The 18,721-nt window shown below is 42.9% G+C and overlaps 2 protein-coding genes across 2 annotated transcripts in view; one reads left to right on the forward strand and one right to left on the reverse strand.

Moving 5' to 3' along the window:
• LOC139760278 (uncharacterized) lies at positions 1-7,078 on the reverse strand. The gene is made up of 3 exons (XM_071683240.1): positions 7,003-7,078; positions 3,720-3,882; positions 1-2,973 (listed from the first exon to the last, which is right to left on the reverse strand). The coding sequence occupies exons 2-3, from the start codon at positions 3,871-3,873 to the stop codon at positions 2,213-2,215; spliced, it is 915 nt and encodes a 304-aa protein (XP_071539341.1). The 5' UTR covers positions 3,874-3,882; positions 7,003-7,078; the 3' UTR covers positions 1-2,212.
• Positions 7,079-16,986: 9,908 nt separating this feature from the next.
• Eip75B (Ecdysone-induced protein 75B) overlaps positions 16,987-18,721 on the forward strand; it is a 372,222-nt gene continuing 370,487 nt past the window's right edge. Inside the window, exon 1 of the mRNA XM_071683234.1 lies at positions 16,987-18,721. This exon is cut by the window's right edge and continues 511 nt beyond it. Within this exon, the coding sequence (XP_071539335.1) occupies positions 18,410-18,721 (312 nt within the window). The 5' untranslated portion in view covers positions 16,987-18,409.

Below are 18,721 nucleotides of genomic sequence, written 5' to 3' on the forward strand. Positions count from 1 at the left end.
TGTGTATGTGGGTGGGTTGGGCCATTCTTTCCTCTTGTTTCCTTGCGCTACCTCGCTAATTCAGGAGACAGCAACAAAGTATGATAAAAAAAGAATAATTATGTATTTATGAGATAAAGTCATACCTTGGCAAATAAGTATTCACCGCTTACTGGATTGCTTTTTTCCCCCTCTAACTCAGCTAAGTGTCTCTTGTAAGCATTTTGTTTGATTGTCTAAAACATCAAACCAAAATTTTCTTTGCCTCCCCACATTTTATGGGTATGTGTAGTGCAGTACCCCATGCACAAGTTTTTACACACATTTTGAACTTTGTGTCTGATCTCAGGCTTTTATCTGTTAGTTTCATCAGTGTAAAGTAACTTTTATCAAGCTGTACTTCATCCAGAGATGAAGGTGAAATTTATATTCTTAACTACATCTCTTTATACCAAGGACCTTTAGTGCTGAGGCTTTAACTTTGGTAGATGGATATGGAGTTTTTATAGTAACAAAACCTAGGTTCACTGGAATTTTTATTGTAACAAAATGTAGGTTCATCTTTGATTACTAGTGGTGCCAAATTGTGATGCTCTGTATATTGATTATGATCCTTGTGGATTTACTATTGTTAGGGCTCACAGGGAGGACGATGAATTGTGACTGACAAATATGATTTGTGTCAGAGGTTAAGGGAGTAAGGTGAAGGCTGAAACCTTAGGGGTATGGAGATGGAACAATGGAAGCTTTGGGGGCATGTGTTGAATAGAAAAACGACTGATTTACATAGGGAGCATTTTGTTGTTAATATGATGAACCAGAACAGTAAACCATAATGCCAAGTGCATCCATAAGTAGGATGTGCATTTGAATTAAAACAAGAATAGCTTTGCATATGATCACACTATTTGTTTGTTCCTAATGCTAACCAGCCGAAGAAGTAAGGGCAATTGGTATTAAAGTTTTAAAATAATATAAAATTAATATTCAGTAAAATAATGGTGGTCTTTGTTACGATGTAATATAATATTATGCAGCTCAGGAATACTAGCCCTACATTTTTCCATTATTGTTAACGAGGCTCTTGGTATATGTGATGAAGGAGGAAGGGATTGTGCAAGATGCCACTTACTTTCATGCAATAATTTGTTCCAATTGTTATATATAATTTAGTGCAACTTTACTTATGTAAAGTCATTCACACCAAAGTTCTGGAACACAGCTGACACACAAGTCCAGGTATGCACCTGGGTTGATGGTACACAGCCTCCTCTTGTGGAGACAGATGTCTCAGCAGTTTCAATCAGGCTTGTCCAAAGACTTTGGTCTGTGACTTGCATTAGTAGGCTTTAAGAGAATCTTCAGGTCTACTTCTGCAGCTTTATTGAAAATAATGACAATTCATTGGTGGGATCAGTGGAATTTTTTTCATTTTAAGCATTGAACAGATGGGGCACTGCAAAAGAGTTCAAAGTGACTTGAAAACTACAAATCAAAATAGAGAACCCCTTTCCTAAAAAAATTCTTCATAAATCCAATTTGGCTACAAATACATATATTCCCTTAAAAAGATATGGAAGTAACAATCTTGGGTCAAAAAAACAATCAATGTAAGCAACTCAGTTTAGAAAAGGGTATTGTTTTTCCTTATTGCATATATTTGTTCCAATGGGACTGTTTTCTTCTGGTTGTATGTGTATTTGAATATTGTCATCAGCAAAGCTACTTAAGCTTCACATCAGTCCAACAGGAAATTGTTTTCAAAGTAGTTCATTGATTTCAAAATAGCTGTTTAAGCAGTCAGTTAGAGAAATGAGCCCCGAGGAAGTGTTTGTATTGGGAATGATTTTTATCTAACCCAAGCTTGTATTGGCTAGAAAAAAGACTATCTCCCACAAAATACAAAGCCAACAGAATGACTCCAAATAGTAGTGAATATGTTGAAATCATCATGACATGATACCCCTGAACATAGTTTGATTTTCTGATCATTCTATCCTTGAATCAAAGAAACTTCCCTCTCGCTCAACTTAAATGACTGTGAGATGGATCATTTAGATAAAAATAAGAAAAATGCACCATTAAGTAAACAAGTATTCTTGGGACACTCAACTAAATTCCTTCTCTCCCACTTATAATGTTGGACAGGAGGGAAATTACTTTTTAATTTGAAATTCATAGGTCATTGCTCTGGGATGTAATCATAAGTACTCATGTTAGAGCTGGGGCTGGGTTAGCATGTTAGAGATTCATTTGCATTCACTTCATGTACGGGCACAGAATCGCTAGGGGTTACTTCTGTCCCATTTGTAAAATCTGAATGTGCTTTGTTAGATGCTTTGAGGAGTTCATCACAGCGTAAGTTTGTTTCAGTACATGGCCCGTTTCCTGAAGTATATTCATGTTGAATAGATTGGGTACCATCACTCATTGCACTGGAACCCTGATGATGATCAGAGGAATCTATTGCTAAAGTATTACAGCTTACTGAAGGCATGCTTGAAGATTCTGTCACATCATTTATCAAAGACTTGGCTTCCTCTTTGTTGAAGAAGCCAGCCCTTCTTTGGCTAGCAGCTTCAGTGGTATCCTCTGTCGGACCATCTGTTAATCTGGAACGTTTTGATGGTTGACCTTCATCCTGTAAGTCACTGTCGTATCTGTTGACACTGTCTACTTGAACTGTCTGTGAGCGTGGAGGCTGATGGACCCGAGTATGAATGAGGTTCGGTTCCTGATGCGTAAAGACTTGAGGGCTATCGGGCATAGGTGATTGTGGCTCCTTTGTTTTAAGTCCCTTTATTTTTTGAGGTTTGCCATGGATTATTTGTTGAGTTCCTGACTGGACAGCCTGGGACATTTGTTCTTGGAACTCCCTACATTCGGCAATTTTTTGCACAACATCTTCACTTGCTTGTGTGCACAATGCCAAAGTTTCTCTCATAAGTGGGTCGTGCAATGTTGCTAGCTCCACGGTAAGGATAGCGGTGTTAACTGCAAAATTAAGACATTGTTTTTATCTTGTTGGTATGTTTCTGGACTTCAACCATGAGTTTGAAAGACAATATTGCAAAATAGTAATGCTCAAATGAAATTATACTATAATTAGTATTTAGATTAAAACAAAGAAATTGCTGTTAAGATCATAATCTAACCATAACATTAATAAATCATGCAGTACCTGACCACTAGGATTATATCACTTAAGTAGTTTACCAAACATACAGGAGGGTGTGAGGCGAGCACGGGATTACAGCGAGTGGGAGCTTTTTTTGTTTTTGAGGTTTAACTGGAGGGGTGCTTTTAAGGTGCATTTTTATTATACGTAAGCAAATGACATTTTTTCCTTGTCTCTTGTGCGACTTTGTTACGATGCAATGGTGACATACCTAGTCCACCTGGCTGTAAAGATTTTAATCTCGTGGTGAATTATGGAAGAAAGCAATAGCTGGAATTAGCAGTACAAACATTAGCAAAGGTTTATGGAAGAGTAAGACGAGAATATTAAACGTGAATAAATGGATTATGTTATTTCAAGGACTGCGTTCATAAACTTCCACTTCCAAACAGTTCGTGTGCTGTTTCATTTCTCTTCCTAATCCATCCTTAGGGATTCTCTACCTAGACCTTTTACCCTTCGCATCTGTTTTCAACGCAGTCTTCCCCTCCACATCAAATGCTCTTGTGCCCTTCCTCAACAGTCATTCTGCTCAAATGTTTAAATATTGTTTCCCACCCACCTCTCTGGTTGTTGAGTCTGCGTTCTGCAGCTTTGATTTGCCTGTTGATGTTATCAAGGATATGGATCGTGTTCGCTACGGTATCAGCCTCCATCTCGTAATCCTGCTGTATGCCTTCTGTTCGGTCGTTCTTGCGGGTCTCGTCTGAATTCATCTTTGCCACCTGCAACGTTTGAACATTATTATACACATAATGACAAAACATTGCTGTGCTCATGAACGGTGGCTGAAATAAATTTTTGTTCTATCAAAACTTCATCAAAACCAAAGAAAAAGTAAAACATATTGCCTACAACTTATGAATAAAAACGATATATGAAATGCAGTTGTTGCTGACCAAACTTACCCAGTAAAACGTAACTAGTCTACTTCCCCCAACCCACTAATGTTGATATTTGCGAATTGTTTATCTTTCCAGCTTGCTTATGGAGAACACAAACACACTAGTTACAGTGTAAACCTTATAAAGTTAAATGATCGCAGAGAAACTTGAAAGATGTAGGTCCCCATGTGTAAATCTTACCGATACTGTGCAGACGGGCAATTACTGTAGTACCTGATTCAAAGCTGGCTGATGGATTCTAGCAATTTTCGCATGAATATATCCCAGTTTACCTGGAAACTCCAAAAGGGTCTAGAGGATGATGACATAGTCAGACTCGCTCTCAGCTTAACAGCCAAATATGGTCAGTGAATGAATGCAGTTTACATTATCATCATATACTGTCCAGGTAACCTTTACAGGAGACCGATTAAGTATGAAGTATAACAAAAGAAAAAAAAAAATTTTTTATATTAGGCCAAGTTGCAAGAATATTCATAGAAACAAGTGAAATTTTGCAGTTAGATTAAGGGATATTTCGTCAACACTTTGCTACTTAGTCAGAAAGTTTTTACATATTACATATTTCATAGTTGCTTGGAGTCTGAAAATACTAATCGGGTAATTTTTTGTAGGAGTTGACACTAGAATCGATATTAATTTTCCTGACGACATCTTACGGAAGAAGTTAAGAAACACCGTGACCTCATTTTTACCACTTAACCACATAAATAAAAGTCACTCCTACAGTTTCTATCAAAATCACTTCGTAACACCAATCTTTAATATCGCTTTAGCACCAGCCCAGATTTACATCAAATAAGGAATATCATTAAAGATATACATGCACAGGCTGTTATTCTCATTTTTCATTCCAAAGTCGCCATTAAATGTCATGCATATATTAGATATTAATAATGCATCAAACTTCCTTAATGAAACTGTTTTTGAACTTTTGACGTACATTACAACTTTGAGAGATGCAGTAGATACATAGCCAGAGAAACTGTGTATACAGACAGCCTAGCAGTATCATTAGCAATACGAGCTTTATGCTTGAGAAAAAATGGGAGGAGATATATATGAAATATACAGATGAATGGGAACATCCTGGACAAAGGAAAATTGTAAAGTGTTTCTCTTCCTAACACGCGCCCTTGACACTTGTATACGTATATGATCTTTCCGTTTGCCAAAAATCTCGCGCATGCAGCGCACAAAGGGCCAGCAAGGAAGGAAGCCATTGCAACCAGTACCTTGCTATCTCTAGGCCAAAATTAAGTATGAAAGAAGAAAGCTTCGTTTCCTAACAGTGTGCAATGGAAGGTTTTCCATCTCTTAACTGTTAGGAAAGAAAGGCTGCAAAATAATCAAGGAACAAGAGGTAATTCACCGTTTATGATAGGTATGGTACAAAATCTCAAGCTCGAGAAAATACAGTAAATATACGCAACAGATCCGGAACATATCTACTGAATTTCGTTAAAGAAAAGATGATTATTGTGGAATATAGAATATGTACAGCCAAAACCGTAAATGTGAAAAGATTGTAGGCTTCGCCTGATTGATTGGATAAATATTCTGCCCAAAAATTATAACAGCCATAGAACGGTGGAAAGTTTGTGGAAAATTTATTGAATTTTTTTCCTTTTTTAACTATTCATTGCGGACACGTTTTCCAAATTCATAATCTCGGTAATACTCTTTGGGACTCGTTATCATGAGTGATTTTCAGAGTAGGATTTTATAGAACCTATTTTTCGACGCTAAATAATACGTTAGTGGTAGGGTTATTAGAAAGAGGAAAACTATGGGGTTAATTAATTAAAGTAAAATATCAATAGATATGAAAACATAGTCATAACTTCCTGTGAGTTCTATTATTGGTGAAATTCTATTGTTGAAAAATATGCACTCCACAGCGCCATGGATCATTTGGTCCAGGAGGTAAACAATCCATAGAGATATTAGAATCTGACCCTAGTGGAACAGTCCCCTTTAGCAGTAGTTCGATTTATATTTCCTCGTAAACATGAACTAAACCTACGTGGAAAACTCAAAATTCAATTATTCAGATGGATTCAAACGTGACGAGCCATGACAGTATTCTATTAGATTGGATCAATGATATACGAAATTTTGCATTTCTAGACCCCATAGACAAGTTTACTTGTATTACAGCTTCATTTGGCTTGTATATCGACATAAAAAGCCAAATAAAGCTCTACAGAATCCGAAAAAGTGGCATTTTATTTGATTTCATTTTTAAACAGCCACCCTGAGTCCCTTGTGCCCTTGTCTTCGAGCTGACAGATTCTGACGAAAGTCGTACCAATGGAGTCCTAATACTTTGATACAACGCCCTATTCACTTCACAAGGACTTTAGTTTGTTGGAGAAAGAGGAACTACATCTAAAATCTCACATTCAGTATCAACTCTACAGAAAGTAAGGAAGACAATGGTACCACTTCTGTCAAAATCGATTTAACAAGAACACCTGCGACCGTAAACGAATAAATGATCCCTTTTATCTCGTGGTCTTTTATAACGTCTTTTGTCTGATCTGAAATGGCTTGAGTTAACCATCTCACGTTTAACGAATTTATTAACCTTAACCAAAGCAAGAGTCACTGAAGGCCCCTCTTAAAGCTTGATTTTGATATGTTAGCACGTGCATTTTTTGTATGTCTCACATTAGCCTATCCAGGAAACTGCAATGAAAGGATCATCATATGATATCGATGATATAAACGGCAAAAAAACAATTAATGGCAAAATGAAAATGTGCCTCTATAAAATGTGGAGCCCCCAGGCGGTCGCCCAGTTTACTCTAAGGCTGCTATGACAGCGAATTTCCCAACAAAATTGATATATGCGTCGAAGAGTATATATCAGCATGCTTTTATATGAACGGTTGAGTTACAAATCTATGCATGAAATGGAGAAAAAAGTTTAATTACCTTAGCCGATGGTAGAATATGCAAGTCCGCATAGACACACACACTTCCAACTCACCGTGTTTACCGTGGATCGGGGAAATTCCCCACACGCTTAGGGAAAAAAAAATGAATAAAATATATAACGGAACCAGGAGCTATAATTATTCTATATATAAATACACATGGAATAATATGATGTAATTGAATACAATTTTTTTTTTTTTTTTAAACTTCGCAAGGCCGGGATTAGTACAGTAACAACGCTCATTTGTCACTTGAGTGTTCGGGTGTTGGAAGCTCAGAGGAGCGTTGGCTGCCACACCAAGTGCACGTACACCTCTGTCGTGAGGATGTATGTGTAGGTTTAGGTATTTAATTGGATGTATTTTGACAGCACGGTATTATGTAAACAGATGTATTTTCATTGATGAACAGGCTGGTAATTGTAATACTGGGTGGTTTGGACGGGAAGTGGATATATTTCTTCCTGACGACCGAATGTGATGAGATCCATTTAAAGTGATTAAAGTGATTCGTTATCATAATTACCGATGGTTTATGTATGTATGTTTGCCCCTCAAGTGTTGAGAGAGACCATAATCAAATTAAAAACCAATGTTTGATCTCCGGTTACGTCTAGTAAACGAAAATCCCAGATTTCAACAAGGTAATTGGTGGTGAAACTTCAGGGTGGTTTTGGTTGTTACCCCATCGCCAACTTAGGGTTAACATTTCGATGACAAAATTGTTCACACTTTTCATTAGTTTAGAAAGCTAGATCCCAACCTAAGTAAGGATCGTTTGTATTGAAAAAACTGCTATAATCTCATCAACAGCGTTGGTTACATGCGATCGTTTTAAGTTGTATGAGTAGATCCTTATTTTCGCAGTTTCCAAACTTTTATGAAGATAACACTTTTACATGTTTAGAAGAGTTCAGTCATGTTGAGTCTCGTGCGCATGACTGAAGGTTGATTTTTGTTGGCTTATCTGGGTAGAATGACCAATTAATTATGCACATTGCTCGCTTACGTAGTGTGGACGGCAGCAGCTCATATGGGATTTCGCTGAACTAATCTGTTAATGTAACGATTGTGATTAAATGTAAGTAGTTGTAGACCCATATCCTTCCGAAAAGCAAATTTTAAGTACCCACTAGATTTAATTTTCGAAACCATGACGTGATATACCTTAAGATATTCCTAGGACAGAACATCAGGATCACTATTGTCGTATCATAGATTCAAAGCATTGTTATTCCTAAAGAAAAAAAAGTACCTAGTTTGAGATTGGGGAATTTTCCTCATTGTGAGTTGGGTAAGGATTTGTGATGTTTCTAATGAATGATTGTTCGGGATCATAATGCTTCGGAATATGATTGAGTACCCCCAGATTATCCAAGTTATTTCCTAAAATCTTACCTAGGTTGTATTGTCGTAAGTCCAAAGTAATTAACCAATTAACAAAAAAAGTACTTTTATTTACTTTATCAGTTTGAACAAAATATGAACGCCAGGAGTATTCGGTCTATTTTTGTCTTTTCGTACTCTGAAGTATTGGGTTATATTTTGTAAAGGCTATTGTGAAAAATTTAAGGTTTATGATTGATCTGATTGATTAAGATACCAGATGTATTATTTTCTCGTTATTTAATTCCGACTATTTATTTTTTTCCTTGATACAACTTTAAAAATGTCGAGTTTGGCGAGGTTTACGGTAGGGTAGGTTAGGGCTAGAGGATGGGGAGTTCCCTTGGATAGGTTAGGTAAAGTTGATTAGTCTGACAAAGTACATGACTGTTTTGAGATGGCGACGGATATGATCCCTGTCGAGCAGTTGATTAATTTTTTTTCTGAGTGGTAATCAGTTTTCGGTAGTACGAACAGTTATTTTGCCCGGAAAAAGTCGGCAAGTCCAGTAATGAAATAGATGTAAAGGGAAATAGACCGACAAAGACCCACCGGTGCTAACTAGTTGGCAAAGTACCCAATTAAGATATTAGGGTAATACAATCGTCTAACGTATACAAGGTCTTTTAAGTAAAATTCACTGAAAACTGAGATTTCTTTAAGTAACTGTGTTTCAGGCATGTAGGGCACGGGTGGTATAGGGCAGTGTTGCTCACCAATCGTGGTTAAAGAACCTATTCTCTATGACGAAGTTGGAAAATGGTGATCTGTGGTAGGTGTAGCTGTCGAAAGAACAACTCAAACATGCACATTCTTATATCTATTAGTCTGTAGTATAGGGTACATCCTTAATTGTGTGTTGATAAGCTTAGATTAAGAAAAAAGTGCTAAAATTCGTTATCGCTCGTACCATCACAAACTGAAGCAATCGGGAAAAAAAAGATTGTCAGCAATTATATTTTGGGTATTACAGGGTAGACAGAACCTTTAGCATCGTATCACACGGTAAATAGCATGGAAAATAGCGAGTATTTGCATGGATGATAAACTGATTTCGAACGTGACGAAACGAGTCGCTTAGGGTTATTACATAAGCATTGTTTACTGTTGTTACGGTTTCGCTTTCCTTCTGTGCATTCTTTTCCCCACCGAATTTCATTAGAATTCCCGTGGCATGTTGTACGAAGTGCTCCCCCTTCCCATACAAGCGACTTAAAATGTTTGTAAACGCGCTTCCATTTTTCCGTAAGTGTTCGTAGTGGCGCATAGAAAGAGGCTCGGAAAGGAAGACTGCAACTGGTCGTTCGCTAGGTCGTTCGCTATCCCATGGTCAAGGTTAGGTTCGGGAAAGAATGGGAATCTGTATAACCCTAACATACAGGAGAGGAAGAGCTATCAATGCAGTGTAAAGATATACATATAGTGCCATATTTATCTCGCAGTATTTGAACATAGTATTATAACGCATCGTCTAAGTTAGAGGAAGAGATCCCTGTGACAATGTCGGTCTTTTGGTATGTTTGTCCCGTCATTTGTGTGCCGGTCCATAAGGCCCCGGATGAATGGTGACGAGTTCAAGCGCCGTTTAAGGACAGAAGGTCAGAGGTTATGATTACTGGGTCGGTCAGTTACTGCGCTTGAGTGCTAAGGTTAGACGAGTACAACTGTTACGTCATGTACTGTTTTCCGTCTGCTGACAATGATGCATCCTTGACAATCGAAGGAGATTTCGTGTTTGTGGTATTATAGCTTGAAGGCGGTGTGCGTTAACGCCATATATATATATATATATATATATATATATATATATATATATATATGAAGTGTTTTAGATATCTGGGAGTGGATCTGTCAGCGGATGGAACCATGGAAGCGGAAGTGGATCATAGGGTGGGGGAGGGGGCGAAAATTTTGGGAGCCTTGAAAAATGTGTGGAAGTCGAGAACATTATCCCGGAAAGCAAAAATGGGTATGTTTGAAGGAATAGTAGTTCCAACAATGTTGTATGGTTGCGAGGCGTGGGCTATGGATAGAGTTGTGCGTAGGAGGATGGATGTGCTGGAAATGAGATGTTTGAGGACAATGTGTGGTGTGAGGTGGTTTGATCGAGTAAGTAACGTAAGGGTAAGAGAGATGTGTGGAAATAAAAAGAGCGTGGTTGAGAGAGCAGAAGAGGGTGTTTTGAAGTGGTTTGGGCACATGGAGAGAATGAGTGAGGAAAGATTGACCAAGAGGATATATGTGTCGGAGGTGGAGGGAACGAGGAGAAGAGGGAGACCAAATTGGAGGTGGAAAGATGGAGTGAAAAGGATTTTGTGTGATCGGGGCCTGAACATGCAGGAGGGTGAAAGGAGGGCAAGGAATAGAGTGAATTGGAGCGATGTGGTATACAGGGGTTGACGTGCTGTCAGTGGATTGAATCAAGGCATGTGAAGCGTCTGGGGTAAACCATGGAAAGCTGTGTAGGTATGTATATTTGCGTGTGTGGACGTGTGTATGTACATGTGTATGGGGGGGGTTGGGCCATTTCTTTCGTCTGTTTCCTTGCGCTACCTCGCAAACGCGGGAGACAGCGACAAAGTATAAAAAAAAAAAAAAAAAAATATATATATATATATATATATATATATATATATATATATATGTGTGTGTGTGTGTGTGGGTCTGTGTGAGTGTATGGTGATCACCGCCATCTGTTTTGATTGAAGACCCACATACGAGGATCCTAATTAGACATATAACATCAGAGGAACTGGTATTCGCTTTTGCCTCCTCCGCTGATGATCTGTCACGGCTTACCAAGCGACCATCCTACCTCTGCTAATTAACAGGACGTGAACATGATGTAAATGAACTCCCAGGGTTACCCAAGAATGCGTTATAACGCGTTTTTAAGGCAAGATCCACCACTAATGTGTTCGGGCACATTTTAAGTACAAACTTGGGAATAATGTATGATGGCACTTTAAAGTTTTAAGTGCGGATCCAGGAAAGTGTTATGGCTCTCTTAAGTGTAGGACTGGGAATGTGTTTTAGTTCATAAGGACAGACATGAGAATGTATGATGACAGTTTCTTTAAGAACAAGAGATCCGGAAATTACTTTCGTGTACAGATTTTGGGATGTACTTTACCACTCTTAAGTGCAGACTCGGGAATGTGTTTTAACCCACTTTTTAGAATTGGGAACACGTCGTGGCACTTTCTTTTTCTTCTTAAGTACAGGTCTTGTGATGTGTTCTTGAGCACTGATCCAGCAAATATGCAAGATCTTGCATCATCCCTTTACAATCTTGTGTATTACGCTCCAAAAACTGTGGCAGTGACTGCTAAAGGAACATCGACTTTAAATAAACGACCTCTGACCTAAACAGAAAGTTGTAGTACGATACAGAGTCCGGAGTTTCCTTCAATAAAACGAGTGAAAAGAAAAGAAAAAAAAAGTATACATATATGACACTGACGTTTTGTGTTCGTTGCTTGACGCCTGCGATACGATGCGCGCCTCTTTTGAGTTTGTAACTCGAAGATTTTCACTGATTGACGATGGTACCTGCTGAGTACGATGGCTTGAAGGGAAGGGAGGGAGGGGGTTGAGTACGATGGCAAGCTTGGAGGGGTTTTGACCGGCATCCCTTGAAGGGTCGGGGTCTTTCAAAGGCTAGGTCATGCCCGAGGGTGGTGGTCCAGTTGTGCTTTTCGAAAATGGGTCGTACCGTCGCGCTGAAATGGGTCGTACCGTCGTGCGAAACCGTGTAGCGTATTTGGTACAGCAGTTCGTCAAGAGTGCTATGTCGAACTGAGATTAAGTGGTTTGTGCGCTTGTAGAACATCCGCTACGCTGTAGTAGCGATTACACACACACACACACACACACACACACACACAGTCGTTTGACATACTGTTACGCTACAGCGTCTTCTGTTACGTCGAAGACCCAGAATCAGCGATACCATTTTCTGTTTTCTTTTTTGTAGCATGTAAACATCCCTGGTCTGTAGACAGCTTGGTTACATCCTGCCCGCAACCTGCTTTTGTGAAGTTGGTGAAAAGTGTCCTTAGAATGATCACATACCAATATTTTTTTTCGTGTTTCTGGTAGGGTCATGTATGGGTGCGTGACTGTAGACTGAAAGAGAGCAGATGCGTACGAATGAGGCAGTCGTTCGTGTTTTCATGACACGTTGCCTCACTGAGGCTGGGGGCGCCGGGCCCGCCTCATTGAATATGACTATATATTTTCTGGTGTTTATTTCGTTTCCTGTTGACACCGGCGGATGTCGTTTGCCGATGTTCATATCACAGATTCCGACCCGATGTTCACGTAAGAATTTCATTTGAGACGTGAATGGAGTTTTGGCGTCTGGTGTTCTTTTCATATTTTTTTTTTTTTTTTGCACGCGGGTTCAGCACGAAGATGAGTGGTTTCCTCGGAACTGGGATAGTACCACGGAGTTCTGTAAAGAACAGACCACACGGAGCGAGAGCTACGGAAGAGTAAAGTGAGAGTCATAGTAGGAGAGAGCCGTGGAAGGGGAGTGAGAGTCCCGGAAGAGGAGAGGGGTGGAGTGGGGGTGGGGGGATATTCACGCCGGAGGGAGCCATGGAAGAGCGAAGAGATTCACAGGTTAGGGTGATGCGTATGAAGTGAGAGCCACATGAATGAGAGAGAGAGAGAGAGAGAGAGAGAGAGAGAGAGAGAGAGAGAGAGAGCCTTGTGAGAGACAATAGTGCTTACTGCTCGGGGGGGGGAGGAAGCCGTGGAAGCCTCGTAGATAGAGCCACAAGTCAGAGCGAGAGCCATGGACGAAAATTACAGAGCCACATTTTCATAAGAGGTTCTGGGAGAGAGGGAGAGAGAGAGAGAGAGAGAGAGAGAGAGAGAGAGAGAGAGAGAGGGGGGGGGGGGGGAAGGCGGCCGAGTCCACGATAGGTACCAAGCATGGTGGAAGAGGGGGGGATGTACCGGCGGTGAGGCACCCCAGAGAAATAAACAGGTGCTCGCAGAGAGGTTTTAGGCGACGGGGACACTGTTTAGAAATACTAGCAGGTGGACTGACGTAGTGTGGTGACACACTGAGTGGTAGCGGGGTATAGTAAGGGGTCATAGCAAGGCCACTTGTTAGGATTATGTAGCAGGAGTGCCTCCTGACGTAGCAAGGGGGCATGTTAGGAGTGAGGGCACTACGTGTAAAAGAGGCCCTGAGATATGAAAGACGAAGTGATGGACCGAGTCGTGTTACAATGACGAAGCTTAGCCTACTGTCGCAAGAGTAACGGGGCTTGCTTGATCTTTATGTACGAGAGAGAGAGAGAGAGAGAGAGAGAGAGAGAGAGAGAGAGAGAGAGAGAGAGAGAGAGAGCGTGGGAGTGTAGTCAAGGATGGCTTGTTAGAACAGTGTGTCTAAATATGTATGAATCATCTGTGGAAACTAACAATAGCAGCTTAGGATGGGCTTCAGAGGAACAGAAATTTGGATGACCTCAGATACACATCACGGAAGGTAGTTTGTAATGGGGTAAACCCATCATGGTCGTACCATTTAAGGTTGGAGATACCTTGAGTACGACTCCCAAACAACCTTGAGTCCGTTCGACGATTTCATGTCTTCAGTACAACAACTTCCTCTTCTCAGTACGATGTCTTAAAAAGAGTTCGTTCGACGACTTAGTACGGTTATAGCACTAGGGGTTATGCCTTTGATGTACTCAGGAGGTCGTCTTGTACTCCAAAAGTCTCGTACTCTGGATAAGTCGTCTTACTGAAGATGCTAACTCGACGTAGTCAAGGGATTAATTCGTTCTATCCCGGTTTGGGGGAGTTACGTCTCCCCGCACAGCGAAGGTTAAGGAAGCAAGTCCCCTCCCCCCTCGGCTGACTAATGTAGTGGTTTCGTTTTAAAAGCCATGACGCTGTCGAGCCTCGGCGCTCTTTCAAGAAGTCGACCCTCAAACTGCTTCCCCTTCCAAGTTTCAGCCACGCACCATCATGGACGTATTTCCTTTATATATATATATATATATATATATATATATATATATATATATATATATATATATATATATATATACTTACACACACCTATAAGCTATGGGGGAACGTCTGTGGAACATCAAGAGATGGGAATATGTCTACGTTGATTTCTAGAACGGTGAGAGGGTGAGCTGTATGACGCGAGTGGTGGCCTGAGCCTGGACACGCTAGTTACGTATTGCAGGAGCATGTATATGATGAGGTGGCTGCGGCCCGCATCTTTGGTCGTCGTCGCCTGTCGCTTCTCGGCCAGGAGCCACTGGCTCTGAAGCCGTAAACTAATCCCTGACTTAGTTACTCCAAGTTTCATCTTCTGGTTTTCGCAGCGGATCGGAAGGGTAATGCTAGGTGTCGTCTGGGACTAGCTTATTGTCAGATGTGACCGGCTCAATGCCATGGGGGTCGTGATCACCTCAGCGTTCGAAACATGACTGGATCAGTGGGCACCAGAAGTGAATAGTCAGTGCCAGACATGGGCATGTCACTGGCATACGAGGCTAGGTCAGTGCGTGACACATGACTTGGGGTCATTTTACGGGGGCACTGGCCTAGGGTGCCAGGGAAAAGACTGATTCATGCCTCTTTGGGCAATACCTATTCACTGCTAGACTAGGCCAGTGCCAGAGATGACCAGGGTGGTCCCCAAACACCATGTTGGTGCCAGGCAAAGAAAGTTAATCTATGCTAAGGTCACTACTAGGCCTAACAGATCCTGACATGTGAATAATGTATTGCCAGACATACTAGACGAAGCTCCTATGCCCTTTTCCTTCCCTGTTACATGTCGGGTGTGAGGAACAGAGTATCCAACATTACCTTACCAGTGTCGTTACCAGGGTGTTGGTTAAACAGCCACGAACCCGTCACTGGCAGACGTAATTAGAACGGAGGCAGGTCGAATATCGGGTCAGTGACGGATGGGATAAGACAAGTGACAAGGCCCCTGACGAACATGGTCAGGGGGGAAAAATAAGAGAAAAAAGAAAAAGACACTTGTGACAAGGTTTTGCACCTGACACGATTATGTCAATGATAAATGGAAATGGTCAACGAGTCGAAGGGCGTGTTATCAGTCACACGTCACGCGGAGTGTTTACAGCCCGAGGGAGGGAGGGAGGGATGTGGGGGAGGCTGTACACGTCGTGGTCTCGCTCGTCAGAATACAAAGGAATTCAAACAGCAACAGAACGGTGGGGGTCCCTTATCGTCGAGACTATTTCGAGATGGCGGGGGAGCTATCAGAACACTCGCAAACTAGTAGGGTAAAAGTTGGTGGTAGGCATGCAGATGATTCAGAGACGTGGTTGGTTTTCTCTAATGTAGTTCAAGGTTAGTGACCTGCGAAAAGCAAAACTGAGACTTTATATTTTTTCTTATGAATGACTGGTTTAATGTGTGGCTCTTGAGTGGGTGTCGCCAGTTACTGGTAAGCAAATTTCTGATCGAAGCAAGTTTGGGAGCAGGCAGGGGTTGGGCGCTGGGAGCAGGCAAAGGTATATGGTTAGATTAAATAGCTGTGATGCAATGGGTACGTGTCTTGCATATACAGCGAGGTAACAGTTTAAAGGAGAGAGAGAGAGAGAGAGAGAGAGAGAGAGAGAGAGAGAGAGAGAGAGAGAGAGAGAGAGAGCATATGTACGGCATGATTAACTTGGGGCGGGGAGGAGTAGGGGGTGGGGAGGGAGGGGGGTAGTATGGTGGCGCTGTAAACACCGTGCGCGCGCATTAGTATCAACAAACAAATGCGGGTGATATGCTGGCTCAAGTCTCGCCGTGCACTGTTGAAGGTTAACTTGTTACTCGACTTCCGGTGTTCGAAGTCGGACTCGAACCGCTTCCCGAAGCCGAAGTGAATCAGACCTCCCCCTGCTCTCTCCCTCTCTCCTTTCCTCTCCTCGCCTCGCCAGAGGTGTTGAGTTTTACGTAAGGAGTATCTTCCTGTGTGTATCAAAAACCTTGTTGTCATGGTCAGGACAGAGCGCATCAAACAGGCGCCCTTGAACCGTATCTCTTATCTTATCGTCGGTTCGTCATGAGATACAAACCCTTGGCGAGCATTCCCAGTGACAGCGCCCCCTGCACGCTGTGTGTGTGTGTGTGTGTGTGTGTGTGTGTGTGTCTCATTTACCACTTTACATGGTTTGTGTGTAAACGAAGGCATGGGAGGCGAGTGCAACTCGAATTTTGCCTCTGCCTTCGTGGGTCTGTATATTGATCCAAGCGCTTTCTGTGATTGGCGGATTCAGTCTCCGTAGGGGAATGACACTGGCCAATCACGGAGCAGATTAGAATTCGCGCGTGGTTGTCGAATGTCTGCAGTTTATATTTATGTAACTTCAGTGTATATGGGGGAGGGGGGGTTAAAGCGGGGGGGGTGGGATGGTGGGATGACGTGTTGTTGGCGGTGGTTTGATCTTGACGGGAGGACGAGACAGACGATTGAGACTAGGGGCAGTCCTTGTTTATGTCGTGTGTTTGTGTTTTGATTTTGTAACTCTCTAATCCAGGTGTTTGTGGGGAGGGTAGGATGCATGGGCCGCACGTGGGGTGGTGACCCGAGTGTACACGTAAATAAATATATGCTCCGAACACACGCACGCATCTCCAGGCATGCACACGTATTCACACGCTCATACACATGAATACACATATACGAATACAATCACCCCCCCCACACACACATACATACATACACACACACACACACACACACACACTCAGGGTTGACACGCGTGGCGGGGCAGATGGTGACGCCGGCGCACGAGGGATAACATGCACAGGGCGCCACACGCGGCTACCACCACCACCACCACCACGACGCACGTGTGGACGCATTCTTACCCGCGCTACTGGAGGCGAGACACTGCTCACTCTCCCCTCCGCTGGCACTCACTGACACTTACGCCGCCCCGCCGCCCTCGCCCGCCACACCTCGCCGCCCACCCCTGGACGCCGTGGCCACGCTGCAGGACTCCTCCGCAGGACACTGTCGACGTCCTGTCCTGACCACGTCCCTGCCAGCCGCCGCGCCCCCCCTCTCTCTCTCTCCCCCTTTACCCCCCCGCTCCGGGGTGTAACACCGTGGGCGTGAAGGATCGCAGGACCTTGGTGGTATATTGGGTATCCTACTGCCTCGCGCGGCATCGTCACCTGCTGCTGGGCAGCTGCCATCGCTGCCTGACGCTACACCAGTCGTTGCCGAGGTGCAGGGCCGGGAGTGCCACACTCTCGCCTGCCCAGGGGGAAGCCTGCTTGACCACAGCCAACACAACCAGTGTGTGTGTGTGTGTGTCATACTCGCGCGTCAAGTGTGTCGGGTACTGTGTCTTCAGTGAGTCGCGAGTTTACCTCACATGTGCTCACAAACGGTGTTGACATAAAAAAAGAGAGAATTTTTTTGTACCACTCTGATTGACCAAAAAAAAAGTGTTTGCGTGTGTGTGTCGTGTGTGACGAACGTACGTTTAACAACAACCTCCCGTGAACTTGACAGTGAATGCAGCCAAGCCATTGCTGAGGAGCAGTCAGGGTTCAAGGTCGTCTCTCCCGTGCACTCGACCCGTAGGTGCCGGACCTGTCCAAGGAACCTGACCTTGTTTGGAGCGAAGGTTGCGCTTTTGATGAGCAACTGGAAGTGCGGCTTCGTCCTCTCACACGCGCTGTCTCTCCTCACCAACAACATACACAGACGGCCTACGTTCATGTGTTTGGAGTGTCGGGTCTCCTAGTGAACCCTTACCTCATAGTGCGGTGACTTGAGACAGAGGAAGGAACAGTTTTGTGGATGCACTGTAGAGGGACGAGAATACTATTTTGGATGTACTTTAGAAGAGACATAAACCTGTGCACGCACCGTCTGTTTTACCAAAGAGGAAAGGTCGTGCAACAGCAAGTGATTACCCCCTAGTGTGTAGCTACGCAGGTGAGACTGGACCAGTGTTGTGGTGCTGAGGCCCAGGTGTTGATGTCCAGTGAGCCCGGCCACAATGAGAAGAATGAGCGACAAAGCAGTGTGTGAGCCCCTCGTCTCCTCCTCGGTGAACGGCACGGAAGAGGCCATGTATCCTCAGGATTACTCCGGCCAGGAGTACCCACCGCAGGAGTACGAGACCTTCTCCTCCACCTCCTACCACGTGGAGGCCACGCAGTACGTGGAGGCCACTCAGTACGTGGAGACCACCCAGCCGCCCGATGAGGTGGTTAACTACACGGACACGAAGCCGTTTTTCGAGGAGGTCTCCTCCTGCGAGTTCGCCAGGCCAAACGCCTGGCGTCAGGAGGGCAGTAGCGAGGCCGAC

This window comes from Panulirus ornatus, chromosome 36 (genome assembly GCF_036320965.1).
Source record: "Panulirus ornatus isolate Po-2019 chromosome 36, ASM3632096v1, whole genome shotgun sequence".
NCBI classification, from domain to species: Eukaryota; Metazoa; Arthropoda; class Malacostraca; order Decapoda; family Palinuridae; genus Panulirus; species Panulirus ornatus.

Bases quoted from the DNA above. Each gene is read 5' to 3' on its own strand.
- LOC139760278 (XM_071683240.1), bottom strand. From the start codon at position 3,873: ATGAATTCAGACGAGACCCGCAAGAACGACCGAACAGAAGGCATACAG. The intron at 2,974-3,719 runs GTGGGTGGGAAA...TTAATTTTGCAG, and splicing joins CAGACTCAACAACCAGAGAG to TTAACACCGCTATCCTTACC.